Source organism: Salvelinus sp. IW2-2015, linkage group LG4p, assembly GCF_002910315.2.
Source record: "Salvelinus sp. IW2-2015 linkage group LG4p, ASM291031v2, whole genome shotgun sequence".
NCBI classification, from domain to species: Eukaryota; Metazoa; Chordata; class Actinopteri; order Salmoniformes; family Salmonidae; genus Salvelinus; species Salvelinus sp. IW2-2015.
Window position 1 is genome coordinate 24,355,796 of NC_036841.1, and position 21,540 is coordinate 24,377,335.

General features: G+C 44.1%; 1 protein-coding gene and 1 pseudogene across 1 annotated transcript; one reads left to right on the plus strand and one right to left on the minus strand.

The window, feature by feature from the left end:
* Positions 1-15,111, plus strand: part of LOC111957970 (glycerophosphodiester phosphodiesterase domain-containing protein 5-like) — a 138,145-nt pseudogene extending 123,034 nt beyond the window's left edge.
* Positions 14,922-21,208, minus strand: hspa13 (heat shock protein 70 family, member 13). The gene is made up of 5 exons (XM_023982928.2): positions 20,412-21,208; positions 19,783-20,123; positions 19,406-19,619; positions 17,129-17,296; positions 14,922-16,876 (listed from the first exon to the last, which is right to left on the minus strand). Exons 1-5 carry the CDS (start codon positions 20,434-20,436, stop codon positions 16,287-16,289), a joined length of 1,338 nt encoding a protein of 445 aa, XP_023838696.1. The 5' UTR covers positions 20,437-21,208; the 3' UTR covers positions 14,922-16,286.
* Positions 21,209-21,540: the final 332 nt, after the last annotated feature.

Sequence of the window (21,540 nt, forward strand, 5' to 3'; positions counted from 1 at the left end):
GGCGGGGGTAGTTTTAGTAGCAGCGGCGGTTGTTTTAGTAGTAGTAGTAGTAGTAGTAGCGGCGGTAGTTTTAGTAGCAGCGGCGGTAGTTTTAGTAGTAGTGGCGCGGCGGCGGTAGTTTTAGTGGCGGCGGCTGTAGTTTTAGTAGTAGTATGGGCAGCAGTAGTGTTAGTAGCAGCGGCGGCGGTAGTTTTAGTAGCGGCAGCGGCGCTGTAGTTTTGGTAGTAGTAGCTGCGGCTGTAGTTTTAGTAGTAGCGGCGGCAATAGTTGTAGTAGCTGCGGCGGTAGTTGTAGTAGCAGCGCGGTAGTTTTAGTAGTAGTGGCACGGTGGTGGTAGTTTTAGTAGCAGCGGCGGCGGTAGTTTTAGTAGCAGCGGCGGTCGTTTTAGTAGCGGCAGCGGCGGTAGTTTTAGTAGCAGCGGCGGTAGTTTTAGTAGCGGCAGCGGCGGTAGTTTTAGTAATAGTAGCTGCAAGCGGCGGTAGTTTTAGTAGCAGCGGCGGCGGTAATTTTAGTAATAGCGGCGGCGGTAGATTTAGTAGTAGTAGCTTCAGCGGCGGTAGTTTTAGTAGTAGTAGCTTCAGCGGCGGTAGTTTTAGTAGTAGTAGTAGTAGCAGCGGCGGCGGTAGTTTTAGTAGTTGCATTGGTAGTTTTAGTATTAGCGGCGGCAGTAGTTTTCGTAGCAGCGGCGGTAGTTTCAGTAGTAGTAGCAGTTTTAGCAGTAGCAGTAGTAGCAGCGGTAGCAGCAGTAGCAGTAGCAGCAGTTTTAGCAGTAGCAGCGGTAGTAGCAGTAGCCCTTTTAGCAGTAGCAGCGGTAGTAGTTTTAGCAGTAGCAGCCGTGGTGGTAGTAGTTTTAGCAGTAGCGGTAGTGGTAGCGGTGGTGGTAGTAGCGTTAGTAGTAGCAGCCAGGACAGCACTTTCATAGACCCATGGCTGTTTTTAGATAACATGAGATGACAAGATGAGCTAGAAGAGAAAATTCAATAGAGGACATGTTTGTGAATGAGTTGGCTGGAGTGTGCGTTTGCGCGCATAGATGTATGCATACAGTTACAAGTGTGCTGTGTGTGTCTGTGTGCTTTTCATTTTGTGCCATCTTTATGAATGTGTGATTGTATCTGTATGGAGCCACGTGCGTTTCTTGTCTGTATGTGCCTTTGTGTTCATGAAAGCTCATTTATTGTGTGTTTACAATCCTCCACTCTCTCTGGTCCCTGTGCAGCCCTAATTTAGAGGAATGGGAGGGAGAGACGTACAGTGCCTTGCAAAAGTATTCACCCCCTTGGCGTTTTTCTGGATTTTTAAATTGATTTTTATTTGGATTTCATGTAATGGACATACACAAAATAGTCCAAATTGCTGAAGTGAAATGAAAAAAAGTAACTTGTTTAAAAAAAAATCAAAAGGAAATGTGGTGCGTGCATATATGTATTCACCCCCTTTGCTATGAAGCCCCTAAATAAGATATGGTGCAACCAATTACCTTCAGAAGTGACACAATTAGTTAGATTGCACACAGGTGGACTTTATTTAAGTGTCACATGATCTCAGTGTATATATACACATGTTCTGAAAGGCCCCAGAGTCTGCAACACCACTAAGCACCACCAAGCAAGCGGCACTATGAAGACCATGGAGCTCTCCAAACAGGTCAGGGACAAAGTTGTGGAGAAGTACAGATCAGGGTTGGGTTATGAAAACTATCCAAAACTGAACATCCCACGGAGTGGCACCACAACGAACCTGCCAAGAGAGGGCCGCCCACCAAAACTCACGAACCAGGCAAGGAGGACATTAATCTGAGAGGCAACAAAGAGACCAAAAATAACCCTGAAGGAGCTGCCAAGCTCCACAGCGGAGATTGGAGTATCTGTCCATAGGACCACTTTAAGTCGTACACTCCACAGAGCTGGGCTTTACGGAAGAGTGGCCAGAAAAATGCCATTGCTACAAGAAAAAAATAAGCAAACACGTTTGGTGTTCACCAAAAGGCATGTGGGAGACTCCCCAAACATATGGAAGAAGGTACTCTGGTCAGATGAGACTAAATTGAGCTTTTTGGCCATCAAGGAAACCGCTATGTCTGGCGCAAACCCAACACCTCTCATCACCCCGAAAACACCATCCCCACAGTGAAGCATGGTGGTGGCAGCATCATGCTATGGGGATGTTTTTCATCGGCAGGGACTGGTAAACTGGTCAGAATTGAAGGAATGATGGATGGCACTAAATACAGGGAAATTCTTGAGGGAAACCTGTTTCAGTCTTCCATAGATCTGAGACTGGGATGGAGGTGCACCTTCCAGCAGGACAATGACCCTAAGCATACTGCTAAAGCATCACTCGAGTGGTTTAAGGGGAAACATTTAAATGTCTTGGAATGGCCCAGACATCAATCCAATTGAGAATCTGTGGTATGATTTAAAGATTGCTGTACACCAGTTGAACCAATCCAACTTGAAGGAGCTGGAGCAGTTTTGCCTTGAAGAATGGGCAAAAAACCTAGTGGCTAGATGTGCCAAGCTTATAGAGACATACCCCAAGAGACTTGCAGCTGTAATTGCTGCAAAAGGTGGCTCTACAAAGTATTGACTTTGGGGGGTGAATAGTTTTCTTTTATCTTTATTTATTTATTTATTTATTTTTTAACTTATGTCTTGTTTGTGTCCCAATAAAACATATTTTGCATCTTCAAAGTGGTAGGCATGTTGTGTAAATCAAATGATTCAAACCCCCCAAAATCTATTTTAATTCCAGGTTGTAAGGCAACAAAATAGGAAAAATGCCAAGGGGGGTGAATACTTTCGCAAGCCACTGTATGTGCTGATGGGCTGGGCTCTGGGCTGCACTGAGCTCATGGTGGAGATGACTAATGAAACCTAAACAGGGCCTGGGCCAGTCTCTATACATCTGCCTGACCAGAGACACAGGAGAGCTATGCATGTGTGTAGACACACGCACAAACACACATCTGAAAGGACAGAGGTCATTCTGGCACTAATTGAATATTTCAGTCATACTAAATGGTCACTAAAAACGATGAGGAATGACAGGCTACATGATGTGTTTGGTCCGATTTAGTTGCTTGGGATGAAATCTTACGAAAGTGTTGCGATTCTACTTTTGAATTTGACGAACAATTCCAAGTGTAGGTAATTTGTTGTTTTCTATGTCTTACAACCTGAGGTTAAGTGAAAAGGCGGGGAAATTATTTGACATTCAAAGCGAAGGTGAAGCAAGCAACATGAAATTAGCTTTGATGTAAAGTTAGTTTTGCCTCAAACAACTCTAGTCTGTTTCTGTCATGATTGAAGTGTTTTGGGGCTTCCCTAGAGAGCATTCAGTATTTCTGTTGTAAGAACAAAATATCAGGGGATATAAAAATCGGAGATTTTGAGAAGTAAGATCGTATCATATTGAAAAAAAATGTACGGCAATGAATATACTATTTTATTAGTAGACCTGACTGTTTAACTCTTTCCTGTCCTAGCTTTGACGGGGTGCCATTTCTGATGCGAGACCGCACGTTGAGGAGGACTACTGACGTGGGGAAGGTGTTTCCAGCCAGACAGCTGGACGATGCCTCCTCCTTCAACTGGACAGACTTACACAGCCTCAACGCCGGCCAGTGGTTCCTCAAGGTACGACAATATTACTCACAACCCCTCTAGGAAAGAATGGTTCTGTCACACCTCCACTAGGGAGGAATGGTACGGTCTGTCACACCTCCACTAGGGAGGAATGGTACGGTCTGTCACACCCTCTCTAGGGAGGAATGGTACGGTCTGTCACACCCTCTCTAGGGAGGAATTGTATACTCATATGCCATCTTTCGCTCTCTGAAGGTTTTTAATCATGCAGTAATCACACCACCCTTTCTTTCACTAGGCCTATATTTCTCCTCCAAGCTTTGGGTCCATTTCATTGCCACTCGGCTGATAGGAAATCTGATGAATGTGGAGAAAGTGCCCAATTTTATCAATCAAGATTACTTCACTGGATTGAGTTCAAATAGAATTGACCCAAACCCTGATCTCATCTCTCATCATAAAGTGGTGTATTATTACAATTGCCATATAATCTTAGAAATACAGTAAATTGATCAGATTGACTGTGAGTACCTGTGTGCATTCTCCTCTAGGACGACCCTTTCTGGACGGTCCAGTCCATGGCTCAGAGGGAGGTGATGCTGGTGGGGAACCAGAGCGTGTGTAGTCTGGAGCAACTGCTGAGGCTAGCCTCCCTCCATAACCACACAGTGGTGTTCAGCCTACGACGACCCCCGCACAGACACCCCTGCTACCACAGCTGGATCAACGATACCCTGGAAGTCATACGCCTGTCTGGGATTCCACAGCACCTGGTGAGACAGGCAACACTAGTGTACCCGACTCAGATAGGGGTCCTTTGTAGCACAGTTGGTAGAGCAATGGTGCTTGTAATGCCAGGGTAGTGGGTTTGAATCTCGGGATCACCCATACTTAAAATTATGATTTAAGTCTCTTTGGATAAAAGCATCTTCTAAATGGCATATTATTATATAATATTATTATTATAGGTAGTGGACAGAACCTTGTTAGGGCTCAGACCCTGTCCCCCTGGGTTATCTAGGGAAATCAAGAGGAGGAAAACAGCACTCATAGTGGAGGGAACTGACTACTGTCAGCTTGAAGCTGACCTGAAGATTGCCTGTGACATCCATCACTGTCACCAATGTAATAATCATTACTCTGTCACCACTGATGTCACTAACTGCACATCTACATGTCCCATAAGTAATCTGAGCTGTCTGTGTGTCTCGGCCGGTGTGTGTCTGTGTGTCTCGGCCGGTGTGTGTGTGTCTCGGCCGGTCATCGTGTGTGTGTGTCTCGGCCGTGTTGTGTTGGTGTCTCTGCTGTGTGTGTGTCTCGGGGTGTGTCTCGTGTGTCGGCGGTGTGTCTTGTGTGTCTCGGCGGTTGTGTGTGTCTACGGCTGGTGTGTGTGTGTCGTCTCGGCGGTGTGTGTGTGTCTCGCCGGTGTGTGCGTGTGTTCGGGCCGTGTGTGTGTGTCTCGGACGGTTGTCCTCTCGGGCCTGTGATGGGTTCTCGGCCAATCTGTGTGTGGTGTGTTGTGTGTGTGTCTCGGCCTGAACTGTCTGTGTTGTATCTTGTGTGTGTCTCGCGCCGATCGTAGTGTGTGTGGTGTTGTCCGCCTGTGTGTGTGTGTGTATGTCTCGCGGCTTGGTGTGTGTATGTCTCGGCCGGTCTGTGTGTATGGTCTCGCCGTCTGGTATGTGTCGTGGTGTGTGTGTGTCTCCGGCCGACCTGTGTGTGTGTGTCTACGCCGACCTGTGTGTGTGGTTCTTCTGTGCTCGCATCTGTGTGTGTGTGTGTGTGGTCTGACCGATCATGTGTGTGTGTGTGTGTGTGTGTGCTCTCGGCCGATCTGTGCTGGGGTTTCCGTTCGTGTGTTTGTGTGTGTGTGCTCTCGGCCCGATCGTTAGTGTGTGATGTGTGTGTGTCTCGGCCGATGTCTGTGTGTGGTTCCGTGTGGTGTGTGTCGTGTGTTTTTCTCGGCCGATCTGTGTGTGTGTGTGGTGTGTGTGTCACGGCCGATCTGTGTGTGTGGTAGTGTGTGGTGTCTCGCCGATCTGTGTGTTGTGTGGTCTCGGCCGATCTGTGCTGTGTGTGTGTGTCTCTCGCTCGATTCTGTGTGTGTTGCTGGTGTCTTCGTCTTGATCTTGTGTTTGTTGTTCGGGATGTTGTGTGTGTCGTTCCGGCGAGTGTGTGTCGTGGTGTATGTCTCGGACCGATCTGTGTGTGTGTGTGTGTCCTCAGGCGATCTGGTGTTTTGTGTTCCTCGTCTTGTGTTGTGTTGTTATGTTCTCGGCCGTCTGTGATTTGTGTGGTCTCGGCCCGTCCACTGTGATGCGTGTGTGATCTCGGCCCTTGGCGTGCTGATTGCGCTGTAGTGTGATGTCTCAGGCCGGTTCTGTGGCGTGGTGTCCGTCTCGGTGACTGTGTGTCTGTCGTCTGTTGCGTGTGGTGTCTTCGGCCGGTGGTGTGTGGTGTGTGTGTCTCGCCGGTGTTGTGTTGTGTTCTGCGGCCGTGTATCTGGTGTGTGTTGTCTCTGTCTTGGCCGGTTGTGTGTGTGGTTCGGGCCGTCTCGTGTGTGTGTCTCGGTCTGCTCTCTGGTGTGTGTGTCTCGGTATGTAGTGTTCTGTGTGTGTGTGTGCGCAGGTGATGTGGACCCCAGACTGGGACAGGGGGCAGGTAAGACAGGTGGCTCCAGGGCTTCAGCAGACATAGTAGAGAAGCTGCCGCCTCAAGTCTCACCCAGCAGGAATCAGCAGCCTGCTGCATACGTTACAGCCAGCCAGCCCTATGACATCGGGGGGTTAAACAGGCACAGACACAACATACACGTGTGTGCTTCTTCTGTATATGTGTGTATGAAATATGAAATATGATAATGTGTCTGTCTTGCACCCTCCCAGCGATTTCTCAGGAGCAACAGACGAGTGTGACTCTGTACACGGTCAACAAGCCCGGGCTGTTCTCTGTGCTCTGTGCAAGCATCGGGGTCTCCTCTGTCTCCTCTGAAGCCCCCAACATCCTCAGAAAGGTGCCTTACCCCATCTGGCTCATGGTAAGTCCCTCACAGCACCCCTTTACTACTCACACCATTACCCCCCACAGCACCACCCTAGCACTTACACCATTACCCCCACAACACCCCCCTAGCACTGGGGCGGCAGGTAGTGGTTAGAGCGTTGGACTAGTAACCGAAAGGTTGCAAGATCGAGTCCCCGAGCTGACAAGGTAAATATCTGTCGTTCTGCCCCTGAACAAGGCAATTAACCCACTGTTCCTAGGCCATCATTGAAAATAAGAATTTGTTCTTAACTGACTTTCCTAGTTAAATAAAGGTAAAATAAATCAAATAAAAAAACACCATTACCCCGACAACACCCCCCTAGCACTCACACCATTACTCCCACAACACCCACCTAACATTCACACTATTACCCACACCATTACCCCCCTAGCACCCACACTGCCCCAGGCCCTCCTGGCACCCCTCTCTGGGTTAGCAGACTGACTCACAGCAGGGAACACAATGGGTGGTGCAGACTAGAATATAGAGCCCATCCTGGGTGAGGTTGACATGGAGTTCAGGCTAGCACTGCATCTGTTACCCAACCTGTGTCTGTCTGTCCTGTCTGCTTGCCTGCTAGTCAATATGGCCACTATCTACACCCTACACACTATCCATCTGATAGTATGGGATCTAGGTCTATGTGGAACTTACATTATTCTGACTAGTGTATTCTTTTGTTATTGTCCCATCAGTAACTTGGAGCACCTTTTGATTAACTAGTCCATTATGCATTACACATTAATTACTGTACCACAATATTATATGAATTTCAATATTACATCATTTTAGGAAGGCATTCTTTGTTCTAGGTTTGTTGCTACCTGGCTGTGAGTTGTTTTAGGAGACAGTGCCACCTGGTGGTCTAATGCTGTCATGTTGGGTTTCAGAGTCCAGATGAGTACTGTCTGATCTGGGTCGCCGCTGATCTCATCTCCTTCACTGTAGTTATAGGAATTTTTGTATTCCAAAAGTAAGTACTCCTTAAAAAAAGTATATATAATATGTTGTGATATCCAATTGGTAGTTAGTCTTGTCTCATCGCTGCAACTCCCATGCGGACTTGGGAGAGGCGAAGGTCGAGAGCCATGCGTCCTCCAAAACACGACCCTGCCAAGCTGCACTGCTTCTTGACACACTGCTCGCTTAACCCAGAAGCCAGCCGCTCCAAGATGTCGGAGGAAACACCATACAACTGGTGACCGAAGCCAGCGTGCATGCACCGGCCGCCACAAGGAGTTGCTAGAGCGCGATGGGACAAGGACATCCCAGCCGGCCAAACCCTCCCCTAACCCGGACAACGCTGGGCCACTTGTGTGCCGCCTCATGGTTCTCCCGGTCACGTCCGGCTGCGACACAGCCCGGGATCAAACCCAGATCTGTAGTGACGCCTCTAGCACTGATCAGTGTCTTAGACCGCTGCGCCACTCGGGAGGCCGAGTACTCTGCTGTTTTTTCTTAGGATGTAATTTTGAAATGTAGTACTAGGTAGTAATCAAGTGTTTTCCTCTCTCTCTTAATTATCTGTAATTGCTGCCATAGTGCCTCTGGTAGCCTTTACACAGTTATCACATCTCTCCCTCCCTCAGTGTGTCCGCTTCACACCCTCTCTCCTTCCACACAGCTGTGTGTGTTCTACCTCTCAGAGGCTTAATGCATAATAATGACATCTGTCGTTTAGCAGACGCTTTTATCCAAAGAGACTTAGTCATGTGCCCATACATTTATTACGTATGGGGTGGTCCTGGGATTCGAACCCACTATCCTGGCTTTGCAAGAGCCATGCTCTACCAACTGAGCTACAGAGGACCAGCAGGCTCCATGTATACAGCAGGCTCCTTGTATGTTGTACAAGCACACATTAACAGATAACTCTGCATACACACATTACCAGCAAGGCCATTTTCCAGCAAGCGTGTTAAAACACAGGGATGGATGAAACACTAGTTATTTGATAAAGCTCATTTACAATGCCAACACCTTGGCTTTGAGAATCAGCTGGAGAAGTATCTCTCGTCAACCAAACAATGTTTCCCCTTACAGTTGTTTGCACTTTGAAGTAACATTAAACCAGAAAGTATGCTTCCTTGAATCTTCTGAAAGACTATGGGAAGCTGCTAAAAGGAATTTAATCTTCCTTCCTGAGCCATAATGCTGTTGTGGGATGAAGGACAGCAGACCAAGGCCTCCATCCTCTAGTCTTATGTGTGGGTGTGCTATGCTTAGCAAAGTGCTGGCCGCTGCTGGCTTCTAAACTGACTTATTTTAATCTCTCCGCCTTCTCTTCTTCTTTCTTCTTCCTCCTCTGCCTGATGTGCATGCTCCTCCTCTTCTCTGCTGCATTTTGGCATCTGGCAGCTATCACATTATCAGGTAACTGGGTCAACTCTGACCCACGATGGTTTCCCTTTTTATCTTTCTTCCTCTATCTCAGTGAAGCCAGTATCTCCATCCTTTATTTCTATATACGTCATCATTTACATCTTAGATCTCTCTCTCTTTCTCACCTGTATCGTTGTTGTATTTCACTGCTGCCACTTCTCGTCCTCCCCGCTAGAGGGGAGTATAAAGTAAATACAAGCGAGCCTACCACTATTGGCCTTTTAGTGGCAGACGGCAATGCTTTCTCCCACACAGCACAAATGCTTGTGTTCACTTTTATCCCGCTTGAGTTTTACTTTTTACATTATCGACCGAATGACAAAGTCTACAAATTCATTCTAGAAATGTATTAGAGGGAAGCGCTCATTTTCATTTATGGTGTTGATTTGGACAAAAGCTCTGCTGGGTTATTTTTAAGTGCATTGATGCATTAGCCAAGACACACTATTGCTAATGTAATCATTTTGATTTACATGCCTCTATTTGGAAATTACCATAATCAAATGGATTAGGGAAGTAAATCTTCTTGCCTCAAATGTTACTCCAGTTGTGATGTTCAAAGCCAGTCACAACCAATGATGTACATAAACTCAGTGGTGTAAATTACTTGAGTAAAAATACTTTCAAGTACTACTTAAGTCGTTTTTCTTAGGTATCTGTACTTCACTTTTACGCCTACATTACTAAAGAAAATAATGTACTTTTTACTCCATACATTTTCTCTGACACACAAAAGTATTTGTTACATTTAGAATGCTTAGTAGGAAATCAAACAATACATACAGTACATCACATACACGTGATAAGCAGATGTTATTGCGAGTGTAGCGAAATGCTTGTCCTTCTAGCCCCGCCAGTGTAGTAATATCTAACAAATTACACAACATATACCCAATACACACACATCTAAGTAGGAATGAATTAAAACTATATACATATGGACGAGCGATAGAGTGGAACAGACTAAGATACAGTAGAATAGTATAGGAAACAGATGTCTTTAATTAGCACAACAGTTTTCAGCTGTGCTAACATAATTGTAAAAGGGTTTTCTAATGATTAATTAGACTTTTTAAATGATCAACTTGGATTAGCTAACACAACGTGCCATTGGAACACAGGAGTGATGGTTGCTGATAATGGGCCTCTGTACGCCTATGTAGATATTCCATAAAACATCCGCTGTTTCCAGCTACAATAGTAATTTACAACATGAACAATGTCTACACTGTATTTCTGATTTAATAAGATTTTTTAATGGACAAAAAATGTGCTTTTCTTTCAAAAACAAGAACATTTCTAAGTGACCCCAAACTTTTGAACGGTAGTGTACATGTGAGATAAGTAATGCCAGATATGTAAACATTATTAAAGTGGGCTGTGATTCCTAGTCTATGCCTATAGGTAGCAGCCTCAAATATGTTAGTGATGGTTGTTTAACAGTCTGATGGACTTGAGATCGTTTGTAAATTGGTGTTGGTGTGCCCCTGGCTATCCGTAAAATTGGTTTGCTTAGTGTAAGGAATTTTAAATGATTTTTACTTTTGATACTTAAGTATATTTTAGCAATGACATTTGCTTTTGATACTTTTTTTTATTTTTTTATTTCACCTTTATTTAACCAGGTAGGCTAGTTGAGAACAAGTTCTCAAATACTTAAGTATTTGATTTGAACCAAATACTTTGACTTTTACTCAAGTAGTATTTTACTGGGTGACTTTTACTTTAGTGAATTTCTTTTAAATTAAGTTATCTTAACTTTTACTCAAGTATGACAATTGGGTACTTTTTCCAACACTGTATGAACCCTGGATTGCTGATGCTATGTATTGGCCATTGAGAGACATTGAAGCCACCGGTCAGCCATATTGGCACTCCCTACTGTATTTCAAATAAATGTGATCATGGACAAAATTACATGTATTTTATTGTAGTGGGTACAATAACATTAGTAATTAAAACAAATTATACTTTAAGAAATGTTTTATTTGTACGTTTAGCTCACATAATATAATGTAAAAGTATGCATTAAGGTGTCTAATAGAATAAATGGGGGGAAACGAATGTACATAAATAAAGGCATTTCTATAGCTTCCCCACCATTGTAGAAACTATTTTGGGAGTGCCAGGATGGAGGCACGGTGGCATCAACACAGCGCCCCCTATCAGTCATCTAGTGTATATATAAATATTAGTCACAGCTAGTCAGTAACTGAAGAATGAGCTTTCAGAGAAGTGGGGATGTCTTTGGCTCAGACTCTATTTGTACGTGTCCTTGTAGATGCATGTGTGCATAAATCATTTGATTCATTCAGTACAGCACCCAACTTCAATATATATCTGTTTACTTGGTGTCATTTTGAGGTCAGCCAATTAGAAGTAAAAGACTTTGAGGCAAAATGGTGCCCAGTGCCCACACTTGGTGACCTAGAGTATCTCCAAGAAAAATGGGCGACGCATTTTGACATGCCGTTATCTCCATATAGAACAGGTCCTTGAGAGCAGAGACAGCAGTATTGTGGTATGACCAGAGGCTCTATATCAGGGCTCTCAACCCTGTTCTTGGAGCGCTACCTTCCTGTAGGTTTTCACTCCAACCCTAGCTGTAACTAACCTGATTCAGCTTATCAACCAGCTAATTATTAGAATCAGGTGCGCTACAATAGGGTTGGAGTGAATACCTACCGGATGGTAGCTCTCCAGGAACAGGGTTCGGAGAGACCTCCTCTATATGATGCCCTGACCCCTGTGTGACCTTTCCTCACCAGATGGAGGTTGAGTGGCATGCACAGCTACAACCCTGAACAGATCATGCTGAGTGCCGCAGTCCGGAGGTCCAGCAGAGACGTCAACATCATGAAGGAGAAACTCATCTTCTCCGGTAAGGAAGGACCCCACAGAGAGGAGAACTGGAATTCCTGTGTCTACTGTATTGTGTGTTGGTGTTTGTTTCTCTGGTTGTGTCCCAGTACTCTGAAATGTCTTCCACTCCTTTTCTCCTGTCCTTATTTATTTACCACTGATCTGATGACATTGGATAGATGAAGTGCATGCCCGGTTGTTTTGGCCAGCCATATTGCTTTCACCTATTAATCAGTGGTCACAGAAAAGGAGACAAGGGAAGGCAGCCATTCTAGGAGTATCTGGGGATGCCAGTATGTGACCCTATCCCAGCATGCATCTCTGAGTGTTTTATGTAATTGCCCTCCCCAAGGTCAACCGCAGTAGCCGTCTCATCCTGTGTGTGTGTGTGACCTGCACTCCTCTCCACCTCACTCTTCATCCTGCCATCTGTCCATCCTCCTCCGGCTGCTGTGACCATTCCTCCGACCATTCCATCCATCCCTCCCTTCCCGCCTCCCTCTGCCTGCCCCGCCCTTCCCCCCGCTCCTCCCCAATCGCCCACAGAGTCCTGCATCATGTATAAGGGCTCCTAGACAGCCCACTGTGACCCACCAGCCTCTCCTGGTGGTTGGTGAAAGGTAAGTCTAACGGGGATGCTGATATGAGTCTTCAATGACCATCAGTCAGTCCAAACCACTCTAAAATCACACTAGTAGGTCTTAGAAGATACATGGTGACATACAGAGCAAAGGAAGCTAAGGGATTTCTCTGGTGTGGTTTGGATATGCAGTGATATTGTTTTTGATGATCTGTGTATTCAATGTGCATTGATGTGGTCTGTGTTATATCAGTGAAATACCCTCTGAACACCTACTGATGTCCCTTCACTCTTCTGCCTCCCAGAGGTTAGCAATGGTGTGGGCAGTGCTGAGGACCTGTACATGGAGAATGGCTTTGACTACTACAACAACGAAGGCATCTCCCATTGACTCTCACTCTCCTAATGTGAATCTACTGAAAGACACCTGACTCTACTAGCATGTGGAAACTGAGTAAATTAAGACTTCCAAGTGACTTGTGATTGGCTTGTCTGTTCTGATTACTCTTGTTTTACTCAGTGCATCCAGATTGTTCCTCTGAACTACTGATTGATTGACAGGCTGCTGTATTGCTGAAGAAGCCCAGGCAAGCACCACCCATTGCTTTGTACATTCTGTAAATAGGTTTGTTTTTGCTTGTTAAATACAAATGTGGGACTAAAAGCACTTTTTATTGATGAACCAATTGATTTGTCAGATCTGTGGCCTCTTCTCACCTCTAGGTCATTTTTTTTTTTACAATTTGTTTGTCATAAAAGGGCATTTATTTGAAAATATATTGGTCCATTATATATCGTTTTTCACTCAAACCTCTTTGATTGAATGGGCTCATGGGCCGGATCTGGCCCACGGACCGTAGTTTGCCCACCCCTGCTCTAGATACTTTGGAGGCCCCTCCAGTTACCAATGCTTGTTTATTATTAAGAACCTATTTGTTTGTTTTTAAACTGTTATTTACTTGCAGTCACTTTATAGCACAGCCAATTCGTAGTTATTTAGAGGATTTTACTACTTGTGCAGCATTGCTCCTATTTCTTGCCACGTTTGGGCGCTATTCAAATTTTTAGGAACAAAAACAACACGAACAAGCTGTTTACAGAGGTTCCTGCCTTCTTCGACTAAGTGAAATATTTACACGATGTAAGATAATGATTTGAACAGCATTTCCTTCATCCATGCATGTGACATACAATATCAAGTGACTTGTGGAGCTGTGCTGTCTCGGGCAGGGCTTGTGTTCAGGCAGAACTGATGTGTGTTTTTGTGATGTTTTCGGTTCATTGTGAATGTTTTGATTTTTAAAGGATGTGAACAGTATATTATGGCAGTAGAGATTTCACCACCTATCCCAAGTATGCAGTTCTACATGGAATGTGTGCATATTACAAACGTTTTATATGCTATGGCTGTCTGAGGATTATATTGGAAATGTGATGCATAATAATAGCAATAGTGTTGAGAAGTTTATGAAAGTCAAGTCATTTAAATATTTTGCAGACCAACTTCTCAATGGCATTTGAACAGCAAATTGCATCACATAGTGACATTAAAGGGTATATTTTATGTCGTGATGAAGTGGGGTGTGTTATATTAACTGTGAAAATAAAGCTCTAGGCTGTTGAAGGGACAACGCTGAGTATCAGAATAGTTCACACAGGGTCAAGGAACGGATTGACTTGTGTTCATTTACTCCTTTGGTATTTGTGTGCCTCAGAAGTCAACATTAAAATGCTTCTGATACCAAAGTGATCCTTTTATTGTGATTTTTCTAGATGGAAGATAACTGTAACACCATTTAGGTTGGTGTTACTGTTGACTGTGTAGATTTAGCTCATGTCAACCATATTCCTACTGTATGTGAACGCTTGATGTACAGTGCCTTCAAAGTATTCACACCCCTTGACTTTTTCCACATTTTGTGTTAGACTGAATTTAAAATTGATTGGCCTACAGATAATACCCCATAATGTTAGTGGAATTATGTTTTTATTAAAAATGAAAAGCTGGAATGTCTTGAGTCAATATGTATTTAACCCCTTTGATATGGCAAGTCTAAATAAGTTCAGGAGTAAAAAGTCACATATGTTGCATAGACTCAATCCAAGTGTGCAAAGCTCTTACACTTACCCAGAAAGACTAATCTTGCTACCAAAGGTGATTCTAACAAGTATTGACTCGGGGGTGAACACTTAGGTATTTTCAAACATTTCTAAAAACGTTCACTTTGTCATGGGTAGTGTGTGAAGAAACAAATCCATTTTGAATTCCGGCTGTTATACAAAATGTGGAATATGAATACTTTCTGAATGTACTGTATGTTCTATGCAGTAGCCAACCATTGTGGATCTCTAACATACTGATGTTTTTCCATCAATTGTACAGTTACACGGCAAGATGTTACCACATTGCTGAAGAAGCTAGTGAGTGACAATGGTAAAAGTAATTTTCACAATTTTCAGTTGATATGTGCTGGGAACATTATCACAAATATCCTTTTATTTTTTTCTTCCACCTGTACTAGAAAGTCAGTATCATGGAATGCAGACAGCAAGATGCATGTTGTTATTTTCTCTTACAGAAATGGCAATCTCTGTTTGGTCCTGAACTGTGTTTAAATGGATTTGTATGTATATTAAAGCTGGCTTTAATTTTGTTCGCTGCTCTAGAAAATCCCTCATAGAAAGAAAATTCAATGGTATTTACGTAATTCAGGATTTATTTAAAGCAGCATGTAGTACAAGCAGATATCTAAGGGAGCCATTTGGAGGGGTGATTTGAAGAAGCAAAACTTGCAGTACAAAAATATCTTCATCTACATACTCCGTTGAAATGGAATGGTCCAGATAAATTCCTATAGCATAGGAATACGCTAGAGAACTGTGCAGTATCTGAGGCACGTTCAACAAGATATGCATGCAAACTGTTTACCTTGTTGAACAAACCTCTAAAAGGTATATTATTTAAGTGTCCACTGTATCAGTCTTGACTTGACTAGTATTTTGGAATGTACATTCTATACATGAGAATGTCAACAAACATGTTGTTCTCTAATTCCAGGGGCTGTAACAGCCTCAACCATTACTGTCCACCTGCAGTCTTGTGAGACACGGTAACACTTCAAACAGGCACCATAAGCCTAGTCTTGTGTTTTTATGGCACTTACTTACACATATAGAAATACGTCAGCCAGTGATTCTTAATTCAATTGCACCAGAATGATGAGCATGTCCCTTATTTAGAACATCTGTTAACCCATACAAAACTGAGCATAGGCTATTGTTTGAATGTAAAGCTAGTAACGATGTGTGCAAAAAGTTTTGGTCCTAAACTAATAGCATTATGCCTTCGTCAATAGGACTGGTGGTTCTTCATATCAGGTGACTTAAAAGCACAAAGCCTAATAGTGCAGCTCTCTGAAAAGGCACAAGCACGTTGTCATCCACTGAAAAACATAACACCATGTACAGTACCCCCCCCCTCACAGTACAAACACTATAAATAAATAAATAGCTGAAGGTGTCTTGGCTGGTCACAGTTCTCTAGAAATAAAGGTTGTTCCCTGAGTTGAACACCATTTTCAATCTACTACAGTTGGTCTAATAAGTTGGGTTGACAGTAAAAAAGTGATGGTGTAATTTGAGTTTCTCTGTGAGAACATATTCCAGTAGCTATTATTACAGCTGAAGATCATATTTTAACCTCATAATACTATTGCACACCTTGTGAAGATGGAGAAGCACAATTAACAGTTAGAATGCAGACCATCCTTTAATATGGCAAGTATCTGTTTGGTGGCATCCTTAAGTCCCTTGCTACCTCTCGACTAGATCAATTGAAGATGGTCTTGCGGAGGTGTCTGTTGGGAATCTCTATAGCGCTGACCTGTAGAGGCCAGGAGCCGCCCATGATGCCAGCCTGGATGGCCACCCCAGTCACCACTGCCAAGTCTGGGTCCACTGAGGTGTTGGGCTCCTTCCCAAAGTACTCACTGATCAGCTTCCTGATCCTAGGGATGCGGGTGGAGCCTCCCACCAGAACTATCTCATCCACCTCCTCCTTCCCCAGGTGGCCCTCGGCCAGCACTGTCTCTACAGGCGCCAGAATCTTCTGGAAGAGGTCGGCATTCAACTCTTCAAACAGCTCACGGGTGATGACTGCTTGGAAGATGACTGGGGTTGGGTCCTTGGTGGGCCCCTGTGGTGGTTGCTTGGGGTCTCCTTGGGGCTCCAGGTGCAGGGGTACCCTGAGGTCGGCGCTGGGCTGCAGGGTGAGGTTGAGCTTGGCTGCCTCCACAGCCTGGCGGAGGCGGTGGATGTCCTCTTTGAGGGTGGGGGGAACGCCGTACTGCTGGCGGACCCTCTCCATGGTGTACTGGAGCAGCCTCTGGCTGAAGTCCTGCCCCCCCAGCTTGTTGTTACCTAGGAAACGAAGACAACAGCAAGGATCATTCTCTGAGCCCAAGAATACTATCTGTTAGTGTTGTATTGGGTTTGATTCCATTTCAGGTCATGTACTGTATGATTAGAATTAGTTGTGCTAATCTTTAACTACAATATGGGAAATGTTCCACTTGTAATGTATGCCCAATTTAAAACCAGAAGACATGAAAATGACCAACTAAACCATGCGTATCTACAACATAAGGAGTTGAGAGTAAATTAGTGTCTTACCTGCCATGGCTCTGGTGAGGAACATGCCCCCCTGTTTGTTGAGCAGAGAGACGTCCAGTGTTCCTCCTCCCAGGTCTACCACCAGCACGTTGAACACGTCCACCTTGTGTAACCCATACGCCATCGCTGCAGCTGTGGGCTCGTTGATCACACGCAGGATGTCCAGTCCTGAGTGGTGTAAACAGAACAATCAGATGTTAGTTATAGTGGGTAGTGTAGATTTGGTCAAAGCCCTTAGGAATCTTAATGACTTTGGATTAGGTGTCCAATATAAGGCATCAGTGCATTCGTAAAGTATTCAGACACCTTCACTTTTTCCACATTTTATTACTTTACAGCCTTATTCTAAAATTGATTAAATAGTTTTTTCCCTCTCAATCTACACACAGACCATAATGACAAAGCAAAAACTGGTTCAGAAATGCAAATGTATTAAAAATAAAATTGAAATATCACATTTACATAAGTATTCAGACACTTTATTGAAGCACCTTTTGGCAGCGATTACAACCTGGAGTCTTCTTGGGTATGACGCTACAAGCTTGGCACACCTGTATTTGGGGAGTTTCTTCCATTCTTCTCTGCAGATCCTCTCAAGCTCTGTCAGGTTGGATGGGGAGCGTCGCTGCACAGCTATTTTCAAGTCTCTCCAGAGATGTTAGATCGGGTTCAAGTCCAGGCTCTGGCTGGGCCACTCAAGGACATCCAGAGACTTGTCCCGATGCCACTCCTGCGTTGTCTTGGCTGTGTGTTTAGGGACATTGTGCTGTTGGAAGGTGAACCTATGCCCCAGTCTGAGGTCCTGAGTGCTCTGGAGCAGGTTTTCATCAAGGATCTCTCTACTTTGCTCCGTTCATCTTTCCCTCGATCCTGACTAGTCTCCCAGTCCCTGCTGCTAAAAAACATCCCCACAGCATGATGCTGCCACCACCATGCTTCACCGTAGGGATAGTACCAGGTTTCCTCCAGATGTGACGCTTGGCATTCAGGCCAAATAGTTCAAGCTTGGTTTCATCAGACAAGAGAATATTGTTCCTCATGGTCAGAGTCCTTCAGGTGCCTTTTGGCAAATTCCAAGCGGGCTGTCATGTGCCTTTTACTGAGAAGTAGCTTCCGTTTGGCCACTCTACCATAAAGGCCTGATTGGTGGAGTGCTGCAGAGATGGTTGTCCTTCTGGTAGGTTCTCCCATCTCCACAGAGTAACTCTGTAGCTCTGTCAGAGTGATCATCAGTTTCTTGGTCACCTCCCTGACCAAGGCCCTTCTCCCTCGATTGCTCAGTTTGGCCGGGCGGCCAGCTCTAGGAAGAGTCTTGGTGGTTCCAAACTTCTTCCATTTAAGAATGATGGAGGCCACTGTGTTCTTGGGGACCATCAATGCTGCAGAAATCTTTTGGTACCCTTCTCCAGATCTGTGCCTCAACACAATCCTGTCTCGGTGATCTACGGACAATTCCTTCAACCTCATGGCTTGGTTTTTGCTCTGACATGCACTGTCAACTGTGGGACAGGTGTCCAATCAATTGAATTTACCACAGGTGGACTCCAATGAAGTTGTAGAAACAGCTCAAGGATGATCAATGGAAACAGGATGAATCTGAGCTCAATTTCAAGTCTCATAGTAAGGGGCCTGAATACTTATGTAAATAAGGTCATTAAAATAAAATTGCAAGAAATGTCTATAAACCTGTTTTCGCTTTGTCATTATGGGGTAGTGTGTAGATTGATGAGGAAAAGTTATATTTAATCAATTTTAGAATAAGCCTGTAACGTAACAAAATGTGGAAAAAGTCAAGGGGTCTGAATACAGTAACACAGTTATTTTAGAACAAACACCTAATTATATCAGGGATTGACATTAAAGTCTAATGCAGTTGCACATCCGAAAATGTAAATTAGCTATTTACAAGCAGAAGTTACATATTACCCGCCTTTCACCTACCCATAGGAGAGGAATCAGAAAGATCAGTAATTGAATTATTTGTATTTTGGTTATCACTAAAAACAAAAACAAAATTATCAGAGCAAGCTCAGCTCGCCATAAATTATCTATCTTTCACTTACACAATGTGGATGAACCAGAGCAGGCTCAACTTGCGCTCAGTTTTACTTGCCCCAGGCAATAGGTCAACCCTTAATGTCAATCCCTGTATGATAGACTGTTTCTAAATGAGACTACACTAAACAGCTATACAGTGTAAGTAATTCCTGTAGCAGTGTTTACACATCAAATCAGATATTGTATGACTGTTGATACAGTATTGCCAGATAGACTGACCGGCCAGGTTGGCAGCCCTGATGGTGTAGTTCCTCTGTCTCTCATCAAACTCAGCAGGGACAGAGATAACAGCCCTCTGAATGTGGACACCCAGGTGACGCTCCGCCATCTTCCTCATCTTCAGCAGCAGCCGAGAACCAATGAACTCGGGAGTAACTGTGAACGTCTGATTGGTGGTGACAAAGAACTCTGCACTGCCATTGTTGTTTATCACCTGAAAGAAAGGTGTTACAAATGAAAGTCAGCAGTCATTGATATAGCATATTTATACACCTGTAATCACACATAGCTTATGTAGCCAAATGCTGATGATGTATTAAATAATTTTCACTGTGGTGTATTGACTGTCAAAGTAACTACAGGAGTATGTACTGTACCTTGAATGGATAACGAGCACTTTCCTGCTCAAGGAGCTCTTGTTCGAATATTTTTCCAATAAACCGCTTGGCATCATAGATGGTGTTTTCAGGATTGCTGTCGGCCAGATCCTGACCCTCGTGACCGGCGAGGACTTCGGTAGATGTGAACGACACCGCACTAGGGATGCTCTTCCGCCCCTCCTCATCCCCTATCACCTCCACATCCCCGGTACCCGGGTGGAATACTCCTACGGAGCAGAAAGTGGTCCCCAGATCTAGGCCGATCACTTTGGGTTTCGGTGGAGGCAGATACTGCTGGCCCAGATAGCCAGCCAGAAATAAAGCCAGAATGACCGATCCTGCGACACGGAAGATAAAGAAATTACGTGGGTTTAGGGATGGATGTTGACTACGTAGCTAACTAACAACTGGTACCGATAGCCTACATATTTACATATTAATTCAGCGTTGACAGTTCTGACACTTCGTTTACCTTTCCAGCTAACTTGACTACTGTGAATTAGGTAGCAACTAGCCAGCTGTTACCACCGGTAATTTGTCAGCCCACTTGCTACTTACTGTTAGCTAGCTAAACAGCTGGTTAGTTACACAACAACAAGCACACGTTACGGTTAAATCTTACTTACCGATCATAGACATTTCCCCAGCCATTGTCAAGTATTGATCACCACCGAACTGACACGTAGTAAAACTAAATCTAGGCTAATCGCCTCATCAGTTTCAGAATGGATGAATGTTGTCACTAGTTACCACAGCCACTAAGCCATAAACCCCGCCTATATCTACAATTTATCTTATTCAAATACAATTTAAAACTTAACCCTTAAATACACTGCTAACCTTATGACTCACCATATCATTTTTACGATAGCCAATTGTGACTTTGTGACTGTAGTAATTAGGGAAACCCCTCTTGACCTGTTCTACGTTCAGAATAATGTGGATGATCCACAGAACTACACGTCACGATTATAGGGTGCGTTCGTAAATTTACTCTAGAGTGCCAGATGACATTGTCCGCTCTGAATTTACGAACGGACAATCTGACAACGCTCTGAATTTAAAAACACGCAGACCGTTGTCAGATTGTCCTTTCGTAAATTCGCTCTCGGAGAGCACTGGACGCTCTGGCCGAGGAGTAGGGTTGATCCGAGCGTTCTGACCTCACAACGGCAGTGAAGCACCCAAGCTAACTGGCTAAAGTTAGCTAGCATGCTAGCTACTTCCTGGCATAAATGAGAGAACACCTCACTCTGACCATTTTCTCGCCCTTTCTCGCGCTGGTTATGCTGTGTTCATGTTATTCGGAGCGTTGGTGACTGTAACTGTGCTGATGGCAACAATTTAATTACGCCTTTTTGCCGAGGTTTACTGACACCGGATATACTCAACGGGTGTTGAGCGTTCGTAAATGAATCAGTTATTCTGAGCGAATTTACGAACTCACCCATAATGTGGTCTAAAGCTTCTGGGTAACGTAGTCCAATCCATGCGTTATCGTTTATATATACACAGGATGAGATAGCAAAGAAACAACCTTTCCCATGAACACTAGTCGTATATCACGTTCAAATGAGTGTGTTCAGTGTCGTAACATTTTGAGGCATTTCTAAGTGTATGTATGTCCCTTAAGGTCCTTGTAATGTGATATTGTACCCCTAGCTCAATTGTCCATTGTATATAATCTATATATACTTGTGTTCCCTCATGTACTTTCTGTATTGATTTGTTTATAATAAAAATAAAATTAATAAA

What these genes read in the sequence shown, in the direction of transcription:
- hspa13 (XM_023982928.2), bottom strand. Translation starts at nt 20,436, where the DNA reads ATGGCTGGGGAAATGTCTATGATCG. An exon ending in TGGGGAAATGTCTATGATCG is followed by an intron (nt 20,124 to 20,411) that starts GTAAGTAAGATT and finishes TCCGTGTCGCAG; the next exon opens with GATCGGTCATTCTGGCTTTA. An exon ending in CAGGGCTGCCAACCTGGCCG is followed by an intron (nt 17,297 to 19,405) that starts GTCAGTCTATCT and finishes TACACCACTCAG; the next exon opens with GACTGGACATCCTGCGTGTG.